Source organism: Hyperolius riggenbachi, chromosome 2, assembly GCF_040937935.1.
Source record: "Hyperolius riggenbachi isolate aHypRig1 chromosome 2, aHypRig1.pri, whole genome shotgun sequence".
Lineage (NCBI taxonomy): Eukaryota > Metazoa > Chordata > Amphibia > Anura > Hyperoliidae > Hyperolius > Hyperolius riggenbachi.
This window is the reverse complement of record NC_090647.1, coordinates 254368403-254389846: the sequence shown is the minus strand read 5'-3', so window position 1 is coordinate 254389846 and position 21444 is coordinate 254368403. Positions and strand designations below refer to the sequence as shown.

The 21444-nt window shown below is 43.5% G+C and overlaps 1 protein-coding gene across 1 annotated transcript in view; it reads right to left on the bottom strand.

Annotated features, from left to right (window-relative positions):
- LOC137544945 (uncharacterized) overlaps nucleotides 1-21444 on the bottom strand; it is a 648464-nt gene that overhangs the window by 529389 nt on the left and 97631 nt on the right. The window contains exons 34-36 of the mRNA XM_068266042.1: nucleotides 15477-15622; nucleotides 10294-10498; nucleotides 1924-2102 (exon numbers count right to left, since the gene is read on the bottom strand). Of these exons, the coding sequence (XP_068122143.1) occupies nucleotides 1924-2102; nucleotides 10294-10498; nucleotides 15477-15622 (530 nt within the window). The remainder of the gene's footprint in view (nucleotides 1-1923; nucleotides 2103-10293; nucleotides 10499-15476; nucleotides 15623-21444) is intronic.

The window sequence follows — 21444 nt, the reverse complement described above, 5'->3', positions numbered from 1 at the left end:
TAGGTGATTGGCAGGTGATTGACAGGTGATCAGTGGGTTATTACAGGGAAGAACAGATGTAATTAATGCACTGGCGAATTGATAAGGGGGGGTCAGAGGGCAATCTGAGCGTGTTGGCGGGTGATTGGGTGCCCGCAAGGGGCAGATTAGGGTCTGATCTGATAGGTAAAAGTGACAGGTGGTGATAGGGGGTGATTGATGGGTGATTGATGGGTAATTAGTGGGTGTTTAGAGGAGAGAATAGATGTAAACAATGGATTTGGGAGGTGATCTGATGTCGGATCTGCGGGCGATCTATTGGTGTGGGTGGGTGATCAGATTGCCCGCAAGGGGCAGGTTAGGGGCTGATTGTTGGGTGGCAGTGACAGGGGGTGATTGATGGGTGATTGATGGGTGATTGACGGGTGATTGACAGGTTATCAGGGAAGATAGATGCATACAGTACACAGGGGGGGGGGTCTGGGGGGGGGGTCTGGGGAGAATCTGAGGGGTGGGGGGGTGATCAGGAGGGGGCAGGGGGGGGATAAAAAAAAAATAGCGTTGACAGATAGTGACAGGGAGTGATTGATGGGTTATTAGGGGGGTGATTGGGTGCAAACAGGGGTCTGGGGGGTGGGCAGGGGGGGGTCTGAGGGGTGCTGTGGGCGATCAGTGGGCGGGGGGGGGCAGATCAGTGTGTTTGGGTGCAGACTAGGGTGGCTGCAGCCTGCCCTGGTGGTCCCTCGGACACTGGGATCACCAGGGCAGGAGGCAGCCTGTATAATACACTTTGTATACATTACAAAGTGTATTATACACTTTGTAGCGGAGATCGCGGGGTTAACATCCCGCCGGCGCTTCCGTATGGCCGGCGAGATGTTACGGCGGGTGGGCAGAGCCAGTTGCCGGGGGAAGCGCGCGTCATCAATGACGCGATCGCTCCCCCGGCATGCCTAAAGGACGCGCCGCCTGAAGGCGTATTGCGGTCCTTTAGGCGTCCACTTTGCCGCCGCCCATGGGCTGTGGGCGGTCGGCAAGTGGTTAAGTATATAAGTGAATTTGTCACAAAGAAGTCATTGAATGACACCTGAAGTGGGAGGGAAACGGAAGCTGCCATATCTATTTCCTTTTAAGCAAACCCAGTTGCCTGGCTGTCCTACTGATCCTCTGCCTCTAAAAAATAATTTTAGTCATAGACCCTGAAAAAAGCATGCAGATCAGATGTTTGACTGAAGTTTGACTGGATTTTCCACATACTTGTTTCAGGGTGTATTTCAGACACTTCCATACAAATGAAGAGACGGCACACCACTGGCTGCAAATTACTTGCTGTGCATTGTGGAACAAGTACACTACATGTTACGGATCAAAAATCCTTCCTCGGGTCTATTTCAGGCACCACTGATGCATGACAGGTAAGCAGGACACCAGGCAACTGCCATTGTTTAAAAGGAAATAAATATGGCAGCCTCCATAATCCTCTCAATTCAGGAGTCCATAGAGTATTGCCATAGGCCAAAGATCCAATTTAGAACAGGACTTCCCTTCTGCTGTAAATATTCAGCTGGGATCTGAGTTTTAAGTTTGGATCTAAAGCAACACTTTATTTAACTAATTTGTGTCAATTTTTGTTTACTTATATTTAGATTGTTATCTGTTCATGAATAATATGAATGATTCATAATATACTACTGAGGACCTATAATGTAAACCACCTTTCTCTTTCTAAGGTACAGTATTGGCAATAAGTGACAATCATCATATTTAGAAAGTGACAGCATTTTGCTGTGGACTGCTCCTATAAGAAGAAGAAGTAATGATCAGTGGTGACAAAATGATAATGAACATGCTTTTTAAAAGAAAGCCATGCAACACAGAAAGCAGCTCCTTACTAGTTTGGAGTCCTCTTTTAAGCATAGAAACACTAATTTACAAATGCAGTACCTGTATGATTTCATTCCTGTTTTCACTGTTTTGTTTATATTCTTGGCAGAACTTGATCTGAGTGGTGAGATAAGCCACATCACTTAGTGTATCAAAGACCCAATGCCTGGACTGCCGACTGCCTGCTCTCCCAAGTGCTGTAGATGCACTTTCCTCTTCGTCTTGTTGTGCACTCATTTCTAAAGGTAAAAAGATAAATATAGATTAGAGAAATTCTGCTCTGAAACCAGTGAAGTATGGAGTATCATATCTGTTATAGGAGTATACTATGGACATAAAAGACACCTGTAATAGGATAAAATATAGGGGCTGCCATTACTGGCTCCCTTTTAAAGTGAGATAAAACTCTGACATAACATTCAATAAAAACATGTTTTCCTACGTTTTACTACCCATACAGTTATCATATTTGCTTTTGGGCACAAGTAATATTGTCTGTTTACAAATTACAAATTCCCAAAGTACTGTTTATCTGCTCTGAAAGCTGCCATTCCTTTTTGATTGCATAGCTGCTGTATGTATATATTAAAATCTATCTAGTGATCACTTCTCAGCTTTTTCTGCTTCTCAGCTCAGCAAAGCTCAATAGGGCAATTTGCCAATGTTCACTAAAATGTATCTGACAAAGGAATGTACACAAAAGATAATGTTATCACCTCTTTGGATGTGGCCAGAAGCTGCCCACTGAAGCAAGGAGCTTCCCACAGAAGAACAAAGTGCTGTGTTTAACTGTTTGAATGCTGTATGGCTACAACTTTTTTGTGGTAGACGATTTTATGCTGTAAATAATGTTTTAGAACAAAGAGGAAATGCCACTTCAAGCATGCAGCCAGTGATGTAAGGGCAGTGGTACAGAAAATACTTTACAGATGTCAACAAGTTGCTAAGCAGTTACTGTTAATGTTATCCAATGCAGCTACAAACAACTGTGGCACACTAACTGTAGAGAGCCATAGCTTTTATTAACCCCACTGGATATTCAGCAGCAACTGCAGCAGCAGAGAGTAGTTGCAACTAATAAACCTTTTCTGTGACATGGCCGTCCAGAGTCAGCTAATCTGCCTATTTTTCTGGGTCAGTGACTCCTAAACTATTTTAATGTACAGGCTCAGCATGGCAGCCAGGAAACTAGCATTTTCCAGAAGCAACCAGCAATTTCTCACAGCAAGGTTTCCTTTCAATAAGAATGGAAAGCTATGATAAATATAAATGCATGTATTCAAGCAGTTCTTTTTGTAAATTATATGTTGTATGCCATTAACTTACAGTATGATTGTGATATATAGTACACTCTAAAAATATCCCGTCTGCTTTTGCAATAGATCTGACACATCTCATTAAGAGTATCTCAGATCAGACACAAAAGGCTTCATCAGTAGCATGCTGGTGGAGAATGTACTTTCTGCATTGGACTAGCCTTTTAGGAATAATTAGCGGTAAGTAAAATGCCAGAAGAACCATCTCTATAATCATTTAGTTAATGTCGTCTGCCATTATTCACAGTAATAAAGAAAATAAGGAGTCTGTAACTCTTTAAAACAACTTTTGTGCAATACATGTCTACTGTTTTGTGCATTCCCTTTCACTATTCCTGAAAGTCACTGCATAGCATCATAAAATAATGATCTATTCCTATACTTACTTGTTCTAAAGCTCCCCACACACGCTAGATAAAACTCGGCTGGGGCAGCGGATAACGACCGCCTGTACCCAGAATCAGAATAATTTATTTTGTCAAGTACAAACGGGGGTTTGTACCCTGAATTGTTTTTGGCTCATACAGGTACTGGAAGGATGGGGGGGGGAAATAATGTCCAAAAGTCAAAAGCCAATGCTGCCACACTAAGGCACCACCAGTCGCACTTGGCAGTCATCTGTCTAGAGTGGCATGGGTGGAGGAAGGCAAAGGTTCAGTTGTGATGACCCAGTTCTTCATGAAAGAAACCTGCAGTGATGGCTGATGCTACTGAGGATCCCAAATGCTGATATCTGGCATCTGTCAGTGCTGGACAAGGTGTTCCGGTTCAATAGGTGCAGTAGTGTTAATTCTTGTGGTAGGTCCCGACTCCTGGGCAGCATTCAGCAGGGCTGGCCAAGATAATCTGGCTGTCACAAAAGCATCCATCTGCAGCGGCTCTTACTTCCAGTTTAGTGGCTGGCATCATGGAGAGACTGATCCAGAGGTGTCCCTGTTGCGGTGGAGCAGCAGCAACCACAGGGCCAAAGTTTTCCCAATCAGTGCGGTGTCCTACCTCAGTGGAGCCTTGATCTCCTGGGTAGCAGTAGGGGACTCCACAAGGCCTGTACTTGCACAGACAACAGTCCCAGGCAGTGCAAGGTGGAAAAAAAACTCCAGGTCCCGGACTCCCCACGACCCGCACCAGCGTCCCAGCCTATAATAGACCACACTGCAAACCTTCAGGGGGGGAAACAAGGTGAATTGGTAGGGAAAAGGCCAGAATCCTGTGGCCATGGCTGCCAATTAAGGCGCCATCTTCCTGAATGGCAGTTCATAATCCAGTGTATGTGCAGCAGCCTCCGACATCTGTCAGACTCTTGGCCAGTGATTCACCTGGTAGATCACAACTTAGTCCACCTGCCCAGTGATGTCACTACCATATTGCTCCACCTCCTTGCATAGGAGCAGAACAAATTGCTAACCTGCAAGATAGTGACGGATCTGTACAGCCTCAGCCCTGCAATGTCACTGTAAGGAAACGCGGAAAAGCCGCCGTCTCTCAAGGTGAGGCGGCTGTTTCCGCGTCCAGCAGGGCGTCACAACGCGGAAAAACCGCCGCATGCCGCTTAGGCAGAGCGGCGGAATCCGCATTGGGAACGGCGGAATCCGCATTGAAAACGGCGGAATCCACATTGGAAGCGGCCCCCACACGTGGTGCTCAAGATACATTGCAAGACAGTTCTGGTGTGGCTGGGACTGATAGTCCACCAGGATTCAGAGTGACACGCGCGCGCGCACAGAGACAGAGCTTATATAACAGCCAGAAGTAGTCAGCTGACCCGGCTGGTCAGCTGACATTTTCCACAACTTTCATTGGTCCAGCAATTAGGGAGGTCCTGGAAAGGTCCTTGAGTATATATACTGCTGGCTGTTCACTTGTTTCTTGTCTGGCGTGCGATCACATACGTGGGAGCACTCAGATCCGTAGTCAGGTCCGCAAGTGTGCCGGGACCAGCTGGAGCTGTAATCCTACACTTAGCTAGATTCTGTTGATAGCTAAAGTACTAGTTTGATTGTGATTATCTGTTATGACCCTTTGCCTGTCTCGACTATCCTCCTGAACTCTGATCTTGTACCTCGATATTTCTTATACTCTGTTGCCGAACCCCGGCTCGTCCTAGACCCTGCTTCTGTCTCCTGATTTTGTACCTTGATATATCTGATACCCTGTTGCCAAACCTTGCCTGTACTTCGACTCTGCTTTTGCCTCCTGATCTTGTACCTTATCTGTCCGTGTGTATCGACCTGGCTTGTCCGACCTCGAGAACCGACCTCACTATTGGAGGCGGTTCCCCGTCCTGTCAGTGGCATCTCCTCCTGAGTGTCACTTTCAGACTAACCTTCCTACTATCAGTCTGACTCCTCCCGTCTTGGAGAGTCCAGATCTGCGGAAGGAATCAGCGCAGTACTTCCGACTGCGCTGAGGCTTGTTACTGTTGCACCAAAACACTACACTCTACTCAGGTGAACAGAGGTTAGCTAGTATATTGGATTATCGGTGAGACTGCAGATCACTTATAATCTGGTATACGTCTGTATTCCCCGTGATACTGCAGATCACCGGTAATCAGACCTCTCTGTGCTTCACCGATCGTTACGTCAGGTAACATTTTTTTACACTATTTTTATGGATTTAAGAGACAGCATGTTTAGCGGATCAATAAAAGTTAACAACACTACAGCATCACATGCAAGGACTCCTCTGTGTGTTTTCAGTTTGAGATGAAAATGATGAGTAAATTCATTTTACAGAATGTGTTATTTGCACACTAAATGCAAGCTTCTTGGCAGGAATGCTTACACTATGTGATATTGGTTACCTGCTTAAAGACCTCAACCCATTTTAAGATAGCACAGACTAGAGTACATGAGGGCTGCAGTGCTGTTTAAAAGTGGGAACTGTTGGTGTTCCATCATAGCAGACAGAATTGTGTAACTTGTAGTTACTTGATCACTGTGATAAAACAATCACAGGAAGCATATACAGAGAAGTCAACAATAGTCCTATATCAATCTGCAACATGATTAATGACAAACATGAGACTATTATCAAAACACTGACTGAGACTCTCGACCATGTAAGGGTTGAAAACCTCTAAACCTACTTTAGCTGGAACCAAATTGGGCAGCTGTTATAACTGGAAAGCAGAAAGGAATAGCAAAGCAGCTCAAAGATAAAACAGCTGGACTCTCTGCTATTTGCCTCCATGTAAACCATTACAGTACAATTTTGTATTGTTTCTGACGATGCTTTCTGATGGGTTCCTTTATTCTTTAACTTATCTGGAGCTTCGCAAAGACAATATGTAAACCTAACCAAGATAGAGAGAATCATCCACAATATTGTACATTATTGAACTGGAAAATACTCATGGAAGACATTGTAACGATTGCGGAATCGTCTCCGTGGTCAGCGCACCAGACGTGCGCTGACGCGGCGGATTTCCTCCACAAGCATATAATTGAGGACACCCAGGCTAGGTGCTATGCACCTGCAGAGGGAAATTCCTGTCGGCAGGTGGAGCTGTGGAGTGCAGAGGAACAGCTCCTCTGCCCTACCACACACGCCAGACAGGAATTGTACGAAGGGAAGAAACACAATCGCAAGAGAAGCGATTGAGAGTGAGCACAGAGACAGATTGTGTGTGTGTGCATAAAATTAGTCGCCAACCCGCGACTGTGCACACACCACAGCAGATAAGAAGCAGGAACGCGATCGCGAGAGGTGCGATCGCCAGACGTGACACAAGGCTACAGCAAGGCGGAGCACGAGAGTAGCAAAGGCACAGCAAATAATACAATAAGGAGATACGGAAAATAACAAACGCTAGCTAACCGCGAACACCGCACTCATTCGCAACAGTGCACGCGGTTATGCGCGGTCTCCACGTGATAAGCACAATAGAGACAAGCACGCCTAACTAACCATTAACAGACAAACATGAAACAGAGGACGCGAGCGCTTGCTTAACGGTTACCTCACCGAGCCTCCAGCAAGCGCAGCAGACAAGACAGACACACGAAAACAGGGACAAGCGACAGAAGGATCCCCAGCGCTAGCGAAAAGTGGCTAGCGCGATCCCAGAAGACAGAACAGAAGGATCCCCAGCGCTAGCGAAAAGTAGCTAGCGCGATCCCAGGAGACAGAACAGATGAGGTAGGCAGAAACAACCGCTGTTCCAACCTACACTCCAGACTCAATCAGAAGGATCCACAGCCGCTAACGCTAGGGCTTGTGCGATCCAAACACAAGACAGACGGAACAGGCAAAACAGATAATGCAATCCTAACTGCACTAACAACTGTGTAACAAATTACACTAAGATAACTATAACAAACGGGAATGGCTGACGCTCCAGGAGTGTCCATCAGTAACAGACCATGAAAGGGAAATGTCCAGCAAAGCATTCTGGGAGCAGAATGCTTTTATAGTGCCAGTCATCAAAAGAAGGCAGGTAACGGATTTGCATGACTAATGTATGTAAATCCCTCAGCAACACAAGCTGCACAACTGACAGAAGGTCTCCTTTCCAGAGTCCTGCAGCAAGCAAACCTAAACAATGGTCAAAAGGCTGCCTGCCTGCGCAGGCAGCTGAGCGGATTCTCACAGACATCTTCTAAGCCTTATTTGCTGTATTTCAGAGTAATACAGTATGACATTCAAAACTGCAATGTATGATAAATATATCTAGGCAGTTGTCAACTAATTAAATGCCAGATTTCCTGATATGCCAATTATTTCCACCTTTCCTAGAGTCTTCACAGCTGAAGCTCATGATCCAAGAGAGTCTGCTGAAATGATTTTTAATCATTATTCCAAAAATGGCAGTCTTGCTATTTTGGATTATAACAGTACCAAGCAAAAGTGGGCATTTGCATCAAAAATGATTAAAAGTCAGTCATACAAAATATCTCAGTCCAAAAAAGATCTGACTAAAATTAGAAACAACATTAGAGTAATTTAGGAATTGGCAAAACTAGCTACTCTTGAACTGATCATACAGAGGAGCATAGGGATTTCTGCCCTAAAAAGAATAATAAGATATAGACTACACTAAATCATTTCAAGTTGATTTCTTTGGAGGTACTTAATCCAACATGATTGAGAATTTGAGATTATGAAGGAGCTGCAAGCAATTTGCTGTCTAAAATTTTAAATCACGGTAATTGCAATCAGCACTGCAAGATTTATTCATACTTAATGATCAGAAAATACAGTACTGTGCATTACCGGTAAATGTCAAATGCCCCCAATTGTAAGAGGAAGGGAGTGGGGACCACTATACACAAAATATGCTGCATGGGGGGGGGGGGGCACTAGACACCAGTACAGGGGAGGGAAGGGGACCATTAAACAACAGATATGCTGCATAGGGGAGGGAGGGGGACCACTAGACAGGGAGCATGAGACACAATTCCAACTGTCCTGTGTCCTGATGACCTCTCCTAGTTGCTAGGCAATGAGAACAACAACATAGGAGATCCCATCATGCTTTACACAGCATCAGGGGGGAAAATGCCCGGGGCAGTTTTCCTTGATGGTGCGGAGCTTAGCTTCTGAGCAGCTAAAAAATGAGGCTTAGTTAAGGAGAAAAAGTTCTGATGCTGTGAAACTGTTAAAGCCAAGCCTTTTCAGTGCTGCTGAGTAATTTTTAGTCTGGAGGTTCACTTTAGGCAATCACAGCAGCACTAAGCCAAGAGGGGGCAAGCTGTAAAGGCTCGTTTTAGTGCATCGGGGCCATAGCATACCAGAAACTAAGACTGATTCGATGGGGACAGAAGATCAGAGAGCTGGAGATTTTGTAAGGAGACATAAATTGGCAATTTCTTTTTTTTTTACCAAACTTCCTTGATTAAATAAATTAAAATAATTTTCTGCTAAATGCATGTAAAAATCTGTAACTGAATTTGGACTTCCTGTAGAAATAAACTAACAAGAGATACTCCCCAACCTACTATCTCTACTCCCCCAACACTCTATGGATGTCCACCTCTCACATCACAAGGCTCCAGGACTTCTCCAGATAACCCCTACTCTTTAGAACTCTGTCCCCTCATCAGACTCACCCCCACCTTCAACTAATTCAAGCAGGCCTTAACCACCCTGGCGTTCTATTGAGATCGCCAGGGCGGCTGCGGGAGGGTTTTTTTTTAATTAAAAAAAAATTATTTCATGCAGCCAACTGAAAGTTGGCAGCATGAAAGCCCACTAGAGGGCGCTCCGGAGGCGTTCTTCTGATCGCCTCCGGCAAGCATAAGTAACAAGGAAGGCTGCAATGAGCAGCCTTCCTTGTTTGGCTTTCCTCGTCGCCATGGCGACGAGCGGAGTGACGTCATGGACGTCAGCCGACGTCCTGACGTCAGCCGCCTCTGATCCAGCCCTTAGCGCTGGCCGGAACTATTTGTTCCGGCTGCGCAGGGCTCGGGCGGCTGGGGGGACCCTCTTTCGCCGCTGCTCGCGGCGGATCGCCGCAGAGCGGCGGCGATCAGGCAGCACACGCGGCTGGCAAAGTGCCGGCTGCGTGTGCTGCTTTTTATTTTATCAAAATCGTCCCAGCAGGGCCTGAGCGGCACCCTCTGGCGGTAATGGACGAGCTGAGCTCGTCCATACCGCTAAGGTGGTTAAAGACCCGTCTGTTCATCATTGCTTATCCACCATCTTCATGGTTCCAACTTCCTCCCTCAACCCACCCCCTTATGTGTCCTTCCCTCCCACCCTATAGATTGTAAGCCTACTTGGTAGGGCCCTCTTCCCCATGTGCTCATCTCCACCACCATACGGACTCAGTGACTTGTCTGCTATACTTCTCCCTACATTGTTACATCACTATTTTGTGTACCATTGTTAAACACTATAATGTCCCTGTATAACATTGTTTAATGTTGTAATGTCTTTACTATCTATTGTACAGTGCTGCAAAATATATTATCACTTTATAAATAAAGTTTAATAGTGATAACAATCAAGGAATAAACGGATATGAAAAAATCAAAGGTTATAATAGGTACTCTTCATATCAAACCAGCTATAAGCAAGTCCAAATTTCAATTTTCTGTCAGCTTTTTATGAAGTATGACAGAAACTAGTATAAATTTACTGACGATATTTGAAAACCGGAACTACTGCATACCTCTCTCTTCTGTGGCAGATTCCCCATTGGAGACAGTTTTGTTTATGAGCACCCGCCGGGCTCCAGCACTGTGTATCTGTTTCCTCATTGTTATAACTGTGTTGTTGCGCTCCACAGCAGCCCACAGGTGATGCTGAAGAGATGCTTTTATGCTGTTTACAAGCTGTGGCAGCCAATTCTCCACAGGGCCACTACATTCAAGAGGCTGTAACAACAGAGAAAACAAGTTACCATCTAGACACTGGACAGAAGCATCTCGAAATATCTCAGCATGTTGTTTGTGATGACACTGACATTTCTTTTGACCAGAGTAATATTAATTATACCAGCAAATTCATGAATAAAATATCAGCATCAAATAAAAGAAAAGTAGTGTAGACAATGAAATTAATACATTGGCTGTATGTTATTGCTTAAATATGCCTCTGTATGATTCTTAGGCACTTTGGCCCACAAGTCAAAATGTTTGACAATTGGAAGGTTAAGAATTAAAATGCCAATTAAAGCCATGGGTAAAAACATTCTGTTGATTGGTTTAAACCTCTGGAGAGCAACTACAGAAGAAATGTAACGATAGGTGTCAGCAACCAGAGAGAGAATCTGATTCTTGGCGATCTGCAGTATCCCCAAGAATACAGATATACCTGATTATTGGGGATCTGCAGAAACGCCAATAATCAAATATGTCTAACCTCTAGACACCTGAGTGTGTAAGTGTTTTGGTGCAACAGTAACCTTTGGACCACCGGGGTACCAGGTGGTCCAATAAGTAGAGAAGACTCTACTGCAGTCAAGGACACCTGGAGAGGGAGTCCCTGACTGATAAGTAGCAGTGTCCCCTCTGAAGAGCAGGGGACCCCTGCGGAAAGGCTGGACACCCTGCGGAGGGTAACAGCCAGAAGGTCAGACAGGCCGGGTCGGCAACAGAGTATCAGATATGCAAAGTACCAAATCAGAGATCAGAAGAATAGTCAGGAAAACTACAGTTCATAACAGATATACAGTATTCCTAGTCTGGGGTGTGAGGGCCGTGATCTCAACATCCTGGAACTATGCTAGAGAATAACACAGATGGTATACAGTATTCCTAGTCTGGGGTGTGAGGGCCGTGATCTCAACACCCTGGAACTATGCTAGAGAATAACACAGATGATATACAGTATTCCTAGTCTGGGGTGTGAGGGCCGTGATCTCAACACCCTGGAACAATGCTAGAGAATAACACAGATGGTATACAGTATTCCTAGTCTGGGGTGTGAGGGCCGTGATCTCAACACCCTGGAACTATGCTAGAGAATAATACAGATGATATACAGTAACTGGCTAAGTGTGGATTCCCAGGTCCTCCTGGTTCCACCACACTGAAAGATCTGACTAAGGTCTGAGTGCTAACACATAGGCATTCGCAACGCCAGACAACCAGCAACTGAACAGCAAGAGATATATATAGTAAAGCACCCCACAGCGCCGCCCAGCTCCCATCAACCAATCCATAGCCGAGCAGGAATCAGCTGACCATCCCGATCAGCTGATCTTCCTCCTATTGGTATAAAGAGCCTGTCTAGCGGCGCGCGCACGCGTAGCTCTCCATCTGTGTGCACTACTAGGTCCAGCTAACCCAGACGCATGTTGTTGCGGAGAACCCGCCGCACTGAACGCGGAATCCGCCGCTTTGCTGTCAGAACATGCGGCGGCCCCCACGCTACTCTGCCCATGGGCACCACCAGCTCCCGACAAACCAGACACCTGCTGACGCGGACAAACCGCCGCATCAGACGCGGAATCAGCCGCCTTGCTGGCAGAACATGCAGCGGCTTTTCCGCTGTTTATCACAAGAAAGAAGTTGATTTGACATGTGTGGCTTGAGTACCAGTTGTCCTGAAGCTGATATTAGAGGGGGGAGGATTTATGGTTTGTTGCTAGAGCATATTGAGTTAATAGTTTGTGGCAAGGTACCCAGCCTCTATTTAATGAAGTAAGTATTCCGTTTTGTTTCTTTTTTTTACCCATCAAGTACCCTTTAAACATCAAAAAGGGGGGAGTTTGGGGCTAGGTATCCAAAAAAAAGTTAATGTTGGGGCAGTTTAAGGTTAAGCCAAGTGAAGGAGAATTAGTGACATATTAGGATTAGATGATAATTATTGTTATCATTTTCATATTCTGTGGCACTGTATGATGATCAACAGATGGGGACAAAATTGCACTACTATATCTAGAGAGTGACAGGAATACTATTATTATTATTTTTTATTTTTTTTGGGGGGGAGGGGGGGAGGGTGAAAAAGAAGGGAAGAATGGATGGAAGGAAGAGAAACCAGATTTGCCAAAATTTAAAGATGTTGGCAGTGGGATTAACGGCCATCCTAGTGCCATTCATTTATTTATCAGAATTAGTGAAATGAGTTCTTCCATTTAGGCATTGTGGCATCAATACAAGAGGATGGCCAACTAAAGTAATTCTATGAGAACATCAAAAAGAAGGAACTTAAAAACTGCCTGTCGCTCAGCCTGCCTCTCAGCCTGCCTACTGCTGTGGAGCCAGAACTTGTGGATCAGGAAGCACCCTAGTGTTCTTGGGCAACTTTCCCCTCCTACCATTTTTCCTAAACCCCTGTACTAACATGCCCTACGTCTTCCTTATTCTGTGTCCCCAGGATGCAAATACACAACAGAGAGAAAAGCTGGCCTACTTGCACCTCCATTTCTCAGCCAATGCACCTCCCCCTGTGGTTTACAGATACATCCGTGAGCTTTCTTAGGCAGAGGGCCACATGTAGGCTTGACCTTCTAATCTGCGCCTCTGACAACGCGATATAAAGAGGAGTGAGTGAAATGGCAGGAAGAGGAGGGTACAGATGGCAGAGACATCCAAACCTTTTCTGCTGGTACCAAAAATTAATTAGGTATATCCCATGTGGTTGTTGCAAACCCAATTAGGTTTAACTAGTGTCTCATAAAATGTACTACCTCTGTCAATCTCACTGTGTCGTCTGTCATGGCAAGCACATTCTACTACTGGCAGTGTGCTTCTGTAAAACATTGTGGGTCTACTGACTGTGCAGAATATAGTTGGCTTTTTGGAGAAAAAAAGAGAAGGCTGGACATGTGGTAACAAAGGGAAGAAGGAAAAGCCACAGAGTGAATCTGTATGGCTTGGCTATGGGTATGATTGAGGGAAAGCCATCTGGTGACAACCAATACAGGAAATGCAGGAGTGAAATGCAATGATTGGAAGAGGATGACTCAATTTCCAGCTTCCTGCTTCAATGTCTGTCTTTCTGCCTCTCTTCACTGCGGGTAGTAGAGCAAGTATGAACACTGTTGACAAAGTGGCTTCCCGTGAGTAGAGAAAACAGAATTTACTTGTTTAGCATGATCAGGGTGGGAGATAGAGAAGAAAAATGTATTGACAGTGGTGGGAGAGGGATTAAGGTAAACCAGTAGTCCTGTCCAATGGGCCAAGTGGGCCCTACATTGAGCTGGATAGTAGATCTGCATAAGGTTATTCCTGTACATGATGCCCAGGTAATATTCCACATTTCATGTGCTGAGCATAGACATTGCAGATGTTCAGAGCAAAGAACACCCAAATAGTAGAGGTCTTGTGACCAGGTCTAGTGGTAGGATGCAATAGATGAGAATGGCCTCATGAAGCTGCTGACAAATGATGCTTTGAGCGACCTGCCCTGTCACCTCTTCCAAAATGTTGGTGCAAGCAGATTTCTCCTTATCCTCCCCTGTTCATTTCTCTGTTGGTACATGCCTTCAACTTATGTTGGATCAAATAGTTAATCATTTTCTATCTTCTCTTCCCCCTGCAGTCGGCTCAAGCTCACAATCAGCACCAGTCTTCCATCAACAGCCCTATCATGGGAGTCAGAAACAGTTCTGCAGACTGCTTGTTGTGGATTGATTTTGAATGCATGAAAAAATGGCATGGGAGGAAGGAGAGGGAGCGATTTAATTCTTCAAGGCAAACTGGCTCCTCTGTGCCTGAGAGGAAGATGAGTTTGTTTGAGGTGGCCCATGCAGGGGCATTCACTTTACTACATCTTCAATGTATTCCAGTTGTAATGAATGTCCAACACCATTCCTAGCCTCTTGGAAGCTGAGAAGCCCTATTACAGCTTGTTTATGCTGTAGCTGATTGATTATGCCTGTCCCCACCACCTCCATGGATTCTGTTGCTGCCCCTTCCTTTGGCCTGCCCAGAAAAGACAGTGAAGGTGATTACCAATTGCACCACAATTTAATGGAGACACTAAAAGAGTAGGGAATAAGGACATGTAATAGTATTGTAATGCAGTATAGGGGATGCTACAGGAATTAAACAGAGAGCTATTACAATGATAATATTGTGTGGCTACCCCTATAACCCAGCCCACTTGTAAGGCAACACACCTTGAACAATAAAGAAATGAATTACACTTTCTAGAAACCTTTTATTCTGCTTTTTATGATTGTTGTAACATCATTGTAGCATGAGGAGAAGAAATAACACATAACAGAAAAATATATCTTTTATTTCGAAATAAAACATTGTCAACGTGCATTGTATCAGCAACACAATTTATGTTTTATGATACATGGGCAAATATAACTTTTGTCTTTTATCTATAGTAGCACTTAATATTTTAAAACAATAATAGGTAAAACTAGGGATGGTCAAGTGAGATGAAAATAATTCCAAGTTGATGCAGGACTATTAAAATTTTGTATGCAAATATATGCAATTTGAAACTTGACTTATCGAAGCCTGCTGAGGCAGCATTCCATTAGTCTGTTTTAAAACTGCATAAATGTGCATACAAAATTTGCATAATCCTGTGTCAACTCAGGAAATTTGTTTTCATCCTCCATTTAAAATACATAGGAAATAGAATATTTGGACAAAAAAAAAGTGCTGAAAGAAAAAAGAATGTCTATTTCACATAGCTTTAACACTGAAACTACTGTAGCATGTAAGGGGAAGGTCTAGGTATAAAGTGGTATATAGTTAAAAACAGAGACCTGTCAGGCGCTATTGTAAATTGCACTTTTATTTTATCAGTCAATGATTTTAACCGAAAGATTATTGGTATCATGAAACATATTTTTATAACAACTATTTTACAGGATACTATACTGCTATGAACATAAAGCTGCTGTGAATAGTTTGGAAAAATTAGTATTATTTTGCTCACCTTGGTAAGGTAGAGTTCCTCCCCCAAGAAACTTTTCACCCCCAATATGTGGTTACATTCATGTTCAGAGTTATGCTCATAAATAAGACTATGAATGTGATGAAACATCTTCACTATATAGTTACTTAAAACACTCAAATCATAGCCTGTAACAAAAACATAATAGTTCGAGTGAATAGAAAAATGTCTACAAAACATTTAGAGAACAGCAAAATGCAAGTTTACATAGCAAGAGACAAACAGCGATAGTCCACTAAAGAATGAATGGATAGCATAAAATACGACACGAATCAAAAAAAATAAAAAATAGGTAAACAAATTCAGAAACAAAATAGAGATCAAGTATTATGATTTTAAGGTTATAATAATGAAAATTCACATAAAAGAACAATGTATTATTTAGTTTAATTTTTCACATTTGACAACTTCACAATTTCACAGTGAGCTCAAGGAAAACAGCTTAACTTCCAGTTGGAATACAATACTACAAGGTGCTTTATGTGCTGAAAAATATTTCCAGTCCTGTGATTTTCAATCCTAAAGGTGACCACACACAATACATTTTATTTTATTTTTTTTATTACATTTGAGCATTCCAATCCAATTTTCCAATGGATCAGAAGCTTTGATCAGAATCCTCTAGGTACCACACACGAATTTTCGAGATTGCTGCAATTTTGGGGTAAAAGATCATAAACGTCGAAAATAATTGGTTGGTTAGAAAAATCAAGAGAAAAATGTACTGAATAGTTACATACATTTTTTCTGGTTGAAAACAATTTCACAATCCATCACACCATACAATTCTTAATAAAATTGGTGTGAATTTCACAACATGTCCAACCTCAAAAAAAAATTCAAAAAATTGGAAATTTGATTAGATTTCTCGATTGAATACAAGAAAGGCATTTGATTTTTCGGGACAACCAATCGCATTTATAGAATTGGTGTAAAATTGGATCTTTTAATTGTATGGTGTGTAGCCACCCTAAAAGGGAACCTGAAGTGAGTAAAATTATTTAAAATAAACATAGGAGGTACGGTAACTTCAAATGAACATTACATAGTTACCTTGCCATCAGTTCTTCTCAGAAGCTCACCTTTTTTTTGTGGCAATGATCCTTTCCAGTTCTGACAACATTTTGTCAGAACTGAAATATATCAGTTGCTGTCAGTTATGTATCAGCTGCTGTCAGTTATAGCTGAGAGGACAACTGATGTGCCAGGTAATGTCCAGGTTTCCCTATGGCTCAAGTGGGCGATGTTACAGTTTAACCACTTGATGACCGCAGTGTTAAACCCCCCTAAAGACCATGCTTTTTTTTGCTGTAGTGGGCTGTGCAGGCTTTTCAGCCTGCTGCACAGCCCAGCTAAGAAGTATGGCGATCGGACTCACACTCCTATTTTTGTCCCTAAGGGGACATGCTGCCAGAGGGGTCCGATCGCCGCTGTCACTTTTTTTTCCCCTTAGCCTCATAGAGGCTCTCATTGCCGCAGTCCCCCTCCTTCTCCTTCCTACCTCCCCTCCGCCTGAAGAATTGAACAGGACGGCGATCCATGCTGTTCTCCGCCTCTCATAGGCATCAGCCTATGAGAGGACGGCGATCCCCAGCCAATCAGAGGCTGGGGATCGCCGATCTCATACAGCGCTGCTGGAGACCGCAGTGCTGTACGCATATAAACAAAGGGGATTTCTTTCCCCTTTCGTTTACAAGCAGCCTGCTAGCCGCGATCGGCGGCTAGCAGGCTAATCACGGAACTCCATTCCGTGAAGTGGCAGGGAATGATCACGCATATGCGCGGCCATTCCCTGGGAAACTGCAGCCCCAGGACTTGACGCCAATTGGCGTTAGGCGGTCCTTGGGCTGCCGCCGTGGTCACGCCCATTAGTGTGAGGCAGTCTTAAAGTAGTTAACAGTGTGCTGACCAGGAAGCTGTTATGGGGTAATGGCCATTTTCAAAATGGAGGACAGAGTATTCCATTGATCACAGTGGACAAGGAGAAGAGAAGAGAAAAAATTGAGGAGTAGACTACATGGGAGGTAAGTATGACTTCTGTATGTTTATTTTGCCTTTTAATTTTCAGATTTTCAGTTCAGGTTTTTTTTAAGCCTAATCAGTCTTGCCAGACAGTTGAACTGATTTCTTGACCATACTTTTTTCTTCACTGCACTTTCAAGGGACACTATGGTGAAAACTTTGCTGTTCCATTATCCCCACCATCAGGTATTTTATATGGACAGCATACATTTCATCATAGACCTTGTGTTAAAATTAGCTCTTAATATCAATTCTACTCTCCTACACAGTTGAGCTGCATCATTACATCAGCTCTTCCTGATAAGAAAACATTGGGTTAAGCTGTTTTCCTGTTCTCTGCTAGCAGACTTCTGTTTTGCAACAGCTGATTTATAACAAGGCTCAAACACTCCAGAGCCCTGCTATTGTTTTCACATGATGCAAGTAACTAGTTAGCAGCCAGTTTATTCATTTACTTCACAGCTACATGTGAAAAGCTTTCTCATCAGGAAGAGCTGATGTAATGGCACAGCTCAGCTGTGTAGGAGAATAGGTATTAGGAATTCTTATTTGTAAAAGACAGAAAAAGGGGGCTGAAACTTCCAGTAGTGAAAAGCAGTAAAGCTGCTAGAACAGCTCTCACCTATAACAGATGCGGCTGGTGGTCCGTACTCAGCCGAGAAGCGTTTGTGTCCCGCCTATGCCAGCTGAGGACAGGGCTTTCCGTGATCTCCTCAGGCTCCACGGGCTGTGCATGACGTCACTTCCGGGTATCCAGCGTGCACCAGCACCATAGCAACCCGGCGTGTCGCCTGTCAATGAGCAGAAGCGGCAGTCTGCCTGCGTCTGCCATTAGGCTGCTGGGTCAGCGCTGTCCGCACAATGCGGCGATGGTAATAAATAAAGGGGTTTGGGAAAGGTATAAAATTTAATAATAATTAAAACAACGCGTTTCACAGAGGTTCATCCTCCATTTTTTCAAGTCAGAGGAATTCTTATTTAGCACAAGCTATATGATGAAATTTGTTCTGTCCATATTAAAGTAATGGTGGGGATGATGGAACAGCATAAATTTCACTATAGCGCCCATTTAAATGGACACTGAAGCAAACTTATTTTGCACGTTACCTTATAAGTCGCTTCAGTGCTCTCATAACAAGTAATCCGCCGTGTCCCCGCCGCTAAACGAGGGCTGCAGAGCTCCCAAATCCCCGGGGGGCAATCCAGCTGGCATTTCCTGGAAGGGGCAGAGCTTTCAGCTTCAGCTCTGCCCCTCCTGTCAATCGCGGCGCATCGCTGCCTCTTCCTGCCCCTCCCACTCTTCCTTCACAGAGAGGGGCGTGGAGAGGCGGTGATCGACGTCAGGAGGGGCAGAGCTACAGCTGGAAGCTCTGCCTCTCAGCGCAACAAAATCCATGACCAAGTTGGTCGTGGATATTTGCAGAGGGATTTGGGGGCTCTGCAGCCCTCGTTTAGCGGCGGGGACATGGCGGATTACTTGTTATGAGAGCACTGAAGTGACTTATTAGGTAACATGTGCAAAATAAGTTCGCTTCAGTGTCTCTTTAAAAAAATACAAACCATTCAGGACACACCCAGTGGCTGATCAAACAGTGAGAAGCAACAGCACAGTGATGGGACCATGAATGTGCATTGTCCTACTACAGGCAGGCTTCCAGGGTAATACTGGCAACACACTGCCATTCTCAGATTTAGGGTACTTTGACCCTGCATCTGCTGTGTTATTTCCCAATGGACAATTTAACCTGCATGCAATTAAATTCTATAAGAGGCATGCATTTTCTCATGGACACTGATGGTAGTTTTCTGTTCGCTTGTGTTTACATGTGTATAAATATGCTGTGGGCATTCATCTACAGGATTTATGTGTATAAATATGTTTTGAATTAAGGAGTACAGTCGCTCAAAATTCCAAGATGGCTCAAAACAAGCCAGGAACTATGGACTTGCATTAAGCTTATCACATGAGTCATGTCACCTTATCTGTTTTCCACCATATCTACACTACAACATTTTCAGCAAGCATCAGCAAATAAGTACTGAAAACATGAGTTAATTTATCAGCAACTTTTTTTTTAAATGTCTGTTTGGCTTGAAATGTGCCATTAGATAGGGTGAGAAAAAAGATAAGGCAAGATAACGTATTTAATAAGTTTAGTGCATCAGGCTCTATATCACAGAGATCACAAAGGTCATCCCACTAGAATGACCAAAATAATCTAGTAGGCAGGAAATGACTCAGTACATCAGATACTAGCAATACATGAAATATGTTTTTTGTGTGGAATAACTCAAAGATGTTCCATCATCAATAATAATGCAAGAAACACAGAATGATATTACTGGCAGCATCCAACAGTTGATGATAATATTAGTTTGAAAATAAGAGTATTGTGAGTGACAGAACACCACTGTGATCAAGCTGAAACATTCTGTTGTCCTGCTGATACATCAGCTGTTGTTTGTGCATATGAAGAGTTTGATGTTGAGAACCAACAGAAAAAGCTAGCAGGAATATGCCACAAATGTTCCGGAGGGGCACATCCCGAATTACAAATTAACATATGTAATTCTGGAGTGACCTGAAATGCCTCTGATGCTTTATTTATGCTCATACTTGACAACGAGAGACAATTAAATGCTAGGACCGCTCAGGCAAGGAATAAAATGCATGCAGTCTGATGAGGCTCATGCTGTGTGCAACAATAAACTAATCATATTTGATCACAGACAGGTTGGTCTAATTGTCACTTCAAATTTGGAAGCACCTACTGGCTTAGAATGTAAAGCTAACATTTTAAAAAGTTAGGCTATTATCCTAGGTAGCAGCACTCATTTTGTTGCAAGGAATTTGATACTGCAGTGATAGTTTTCATCGCTAATACTTCTGCACTGTAAAAGTTAAAGAGAATCTGTACTCTAACATTTTTACAGCAAAAAGCATGCCATTCTATTCATTATGTTCTCCTGGGCCCCTCTGTGCTGTTTCTGCCACTCTCTGATGCAAACCTGGCTTGTAATTGCCAGTTTTAGGCAGTGTTTACAAACTAACCAGCTTGTGATAGGCTCACATAAGCAGCGTGTGTGAGTCATACAGAGCCTGCAGGGGGCCTGGAGGGGGTGTGTATAGCTTCTACCAATCAAAAGCAGCCCTGCACATTCCACACATTCCAGCCTTAGCCCGACTGTGCCGACAGAAGAAAACAGATTAGATCATATAACAGAGATAACACAGCCACTGTGCAATTAGGAAAAGCTGCAGTAAGCCAGAGCACATTAGAACAGGCAAAGGAACTTATAGGATAGAAGAACTAAGGTTGAAACATTTGTTACAGATTCTCTTTAAAGTGGGCCTCGACTTTGATGGAAGAAGAAAAAACCATGCCTCTAAGCACAGATATAAAAACAGCAAGGATTTTACCAACATTTACTCCAATCGCTTACAGTGTTGTAAAAATGTTCAGCTATGGAAGAAAGAATTAGGAGCATCTACACATGAGCATCATGAAATACAAGGCCTGACATCTGTTTAGACATGTATACTCCCCTCAGATGCACAAGCACTGTAGAAAACCTAAGGACTTTGTCTGAGAGTGAAAAATGTATATTTACAAAGAGATGTATGTACAGAGAAACAATGGGCCTGATTCAGTTTTGGTAAAACTGTCATGCGCAGGGTGCACACGGCAATTTTACTTGCACCACGCCAGGAAAGTAATGAATATTTTTCTCAATTGAATAAAAGAAAATTAATTGACAGTAATATCAAATTGTATTTATTTCTATTGTGTTTGGCTGCCTTTTCAGGTCTACATGGGTAGGGACATGTTGAAAAGGACACAAAGACATGTCTTGTTGAAAAGGACTCCTGCTATTTGTAGCCTCAGTTCGCATAGTGGGGGCCCTGGCACCTGATTTTTTTTTAGGG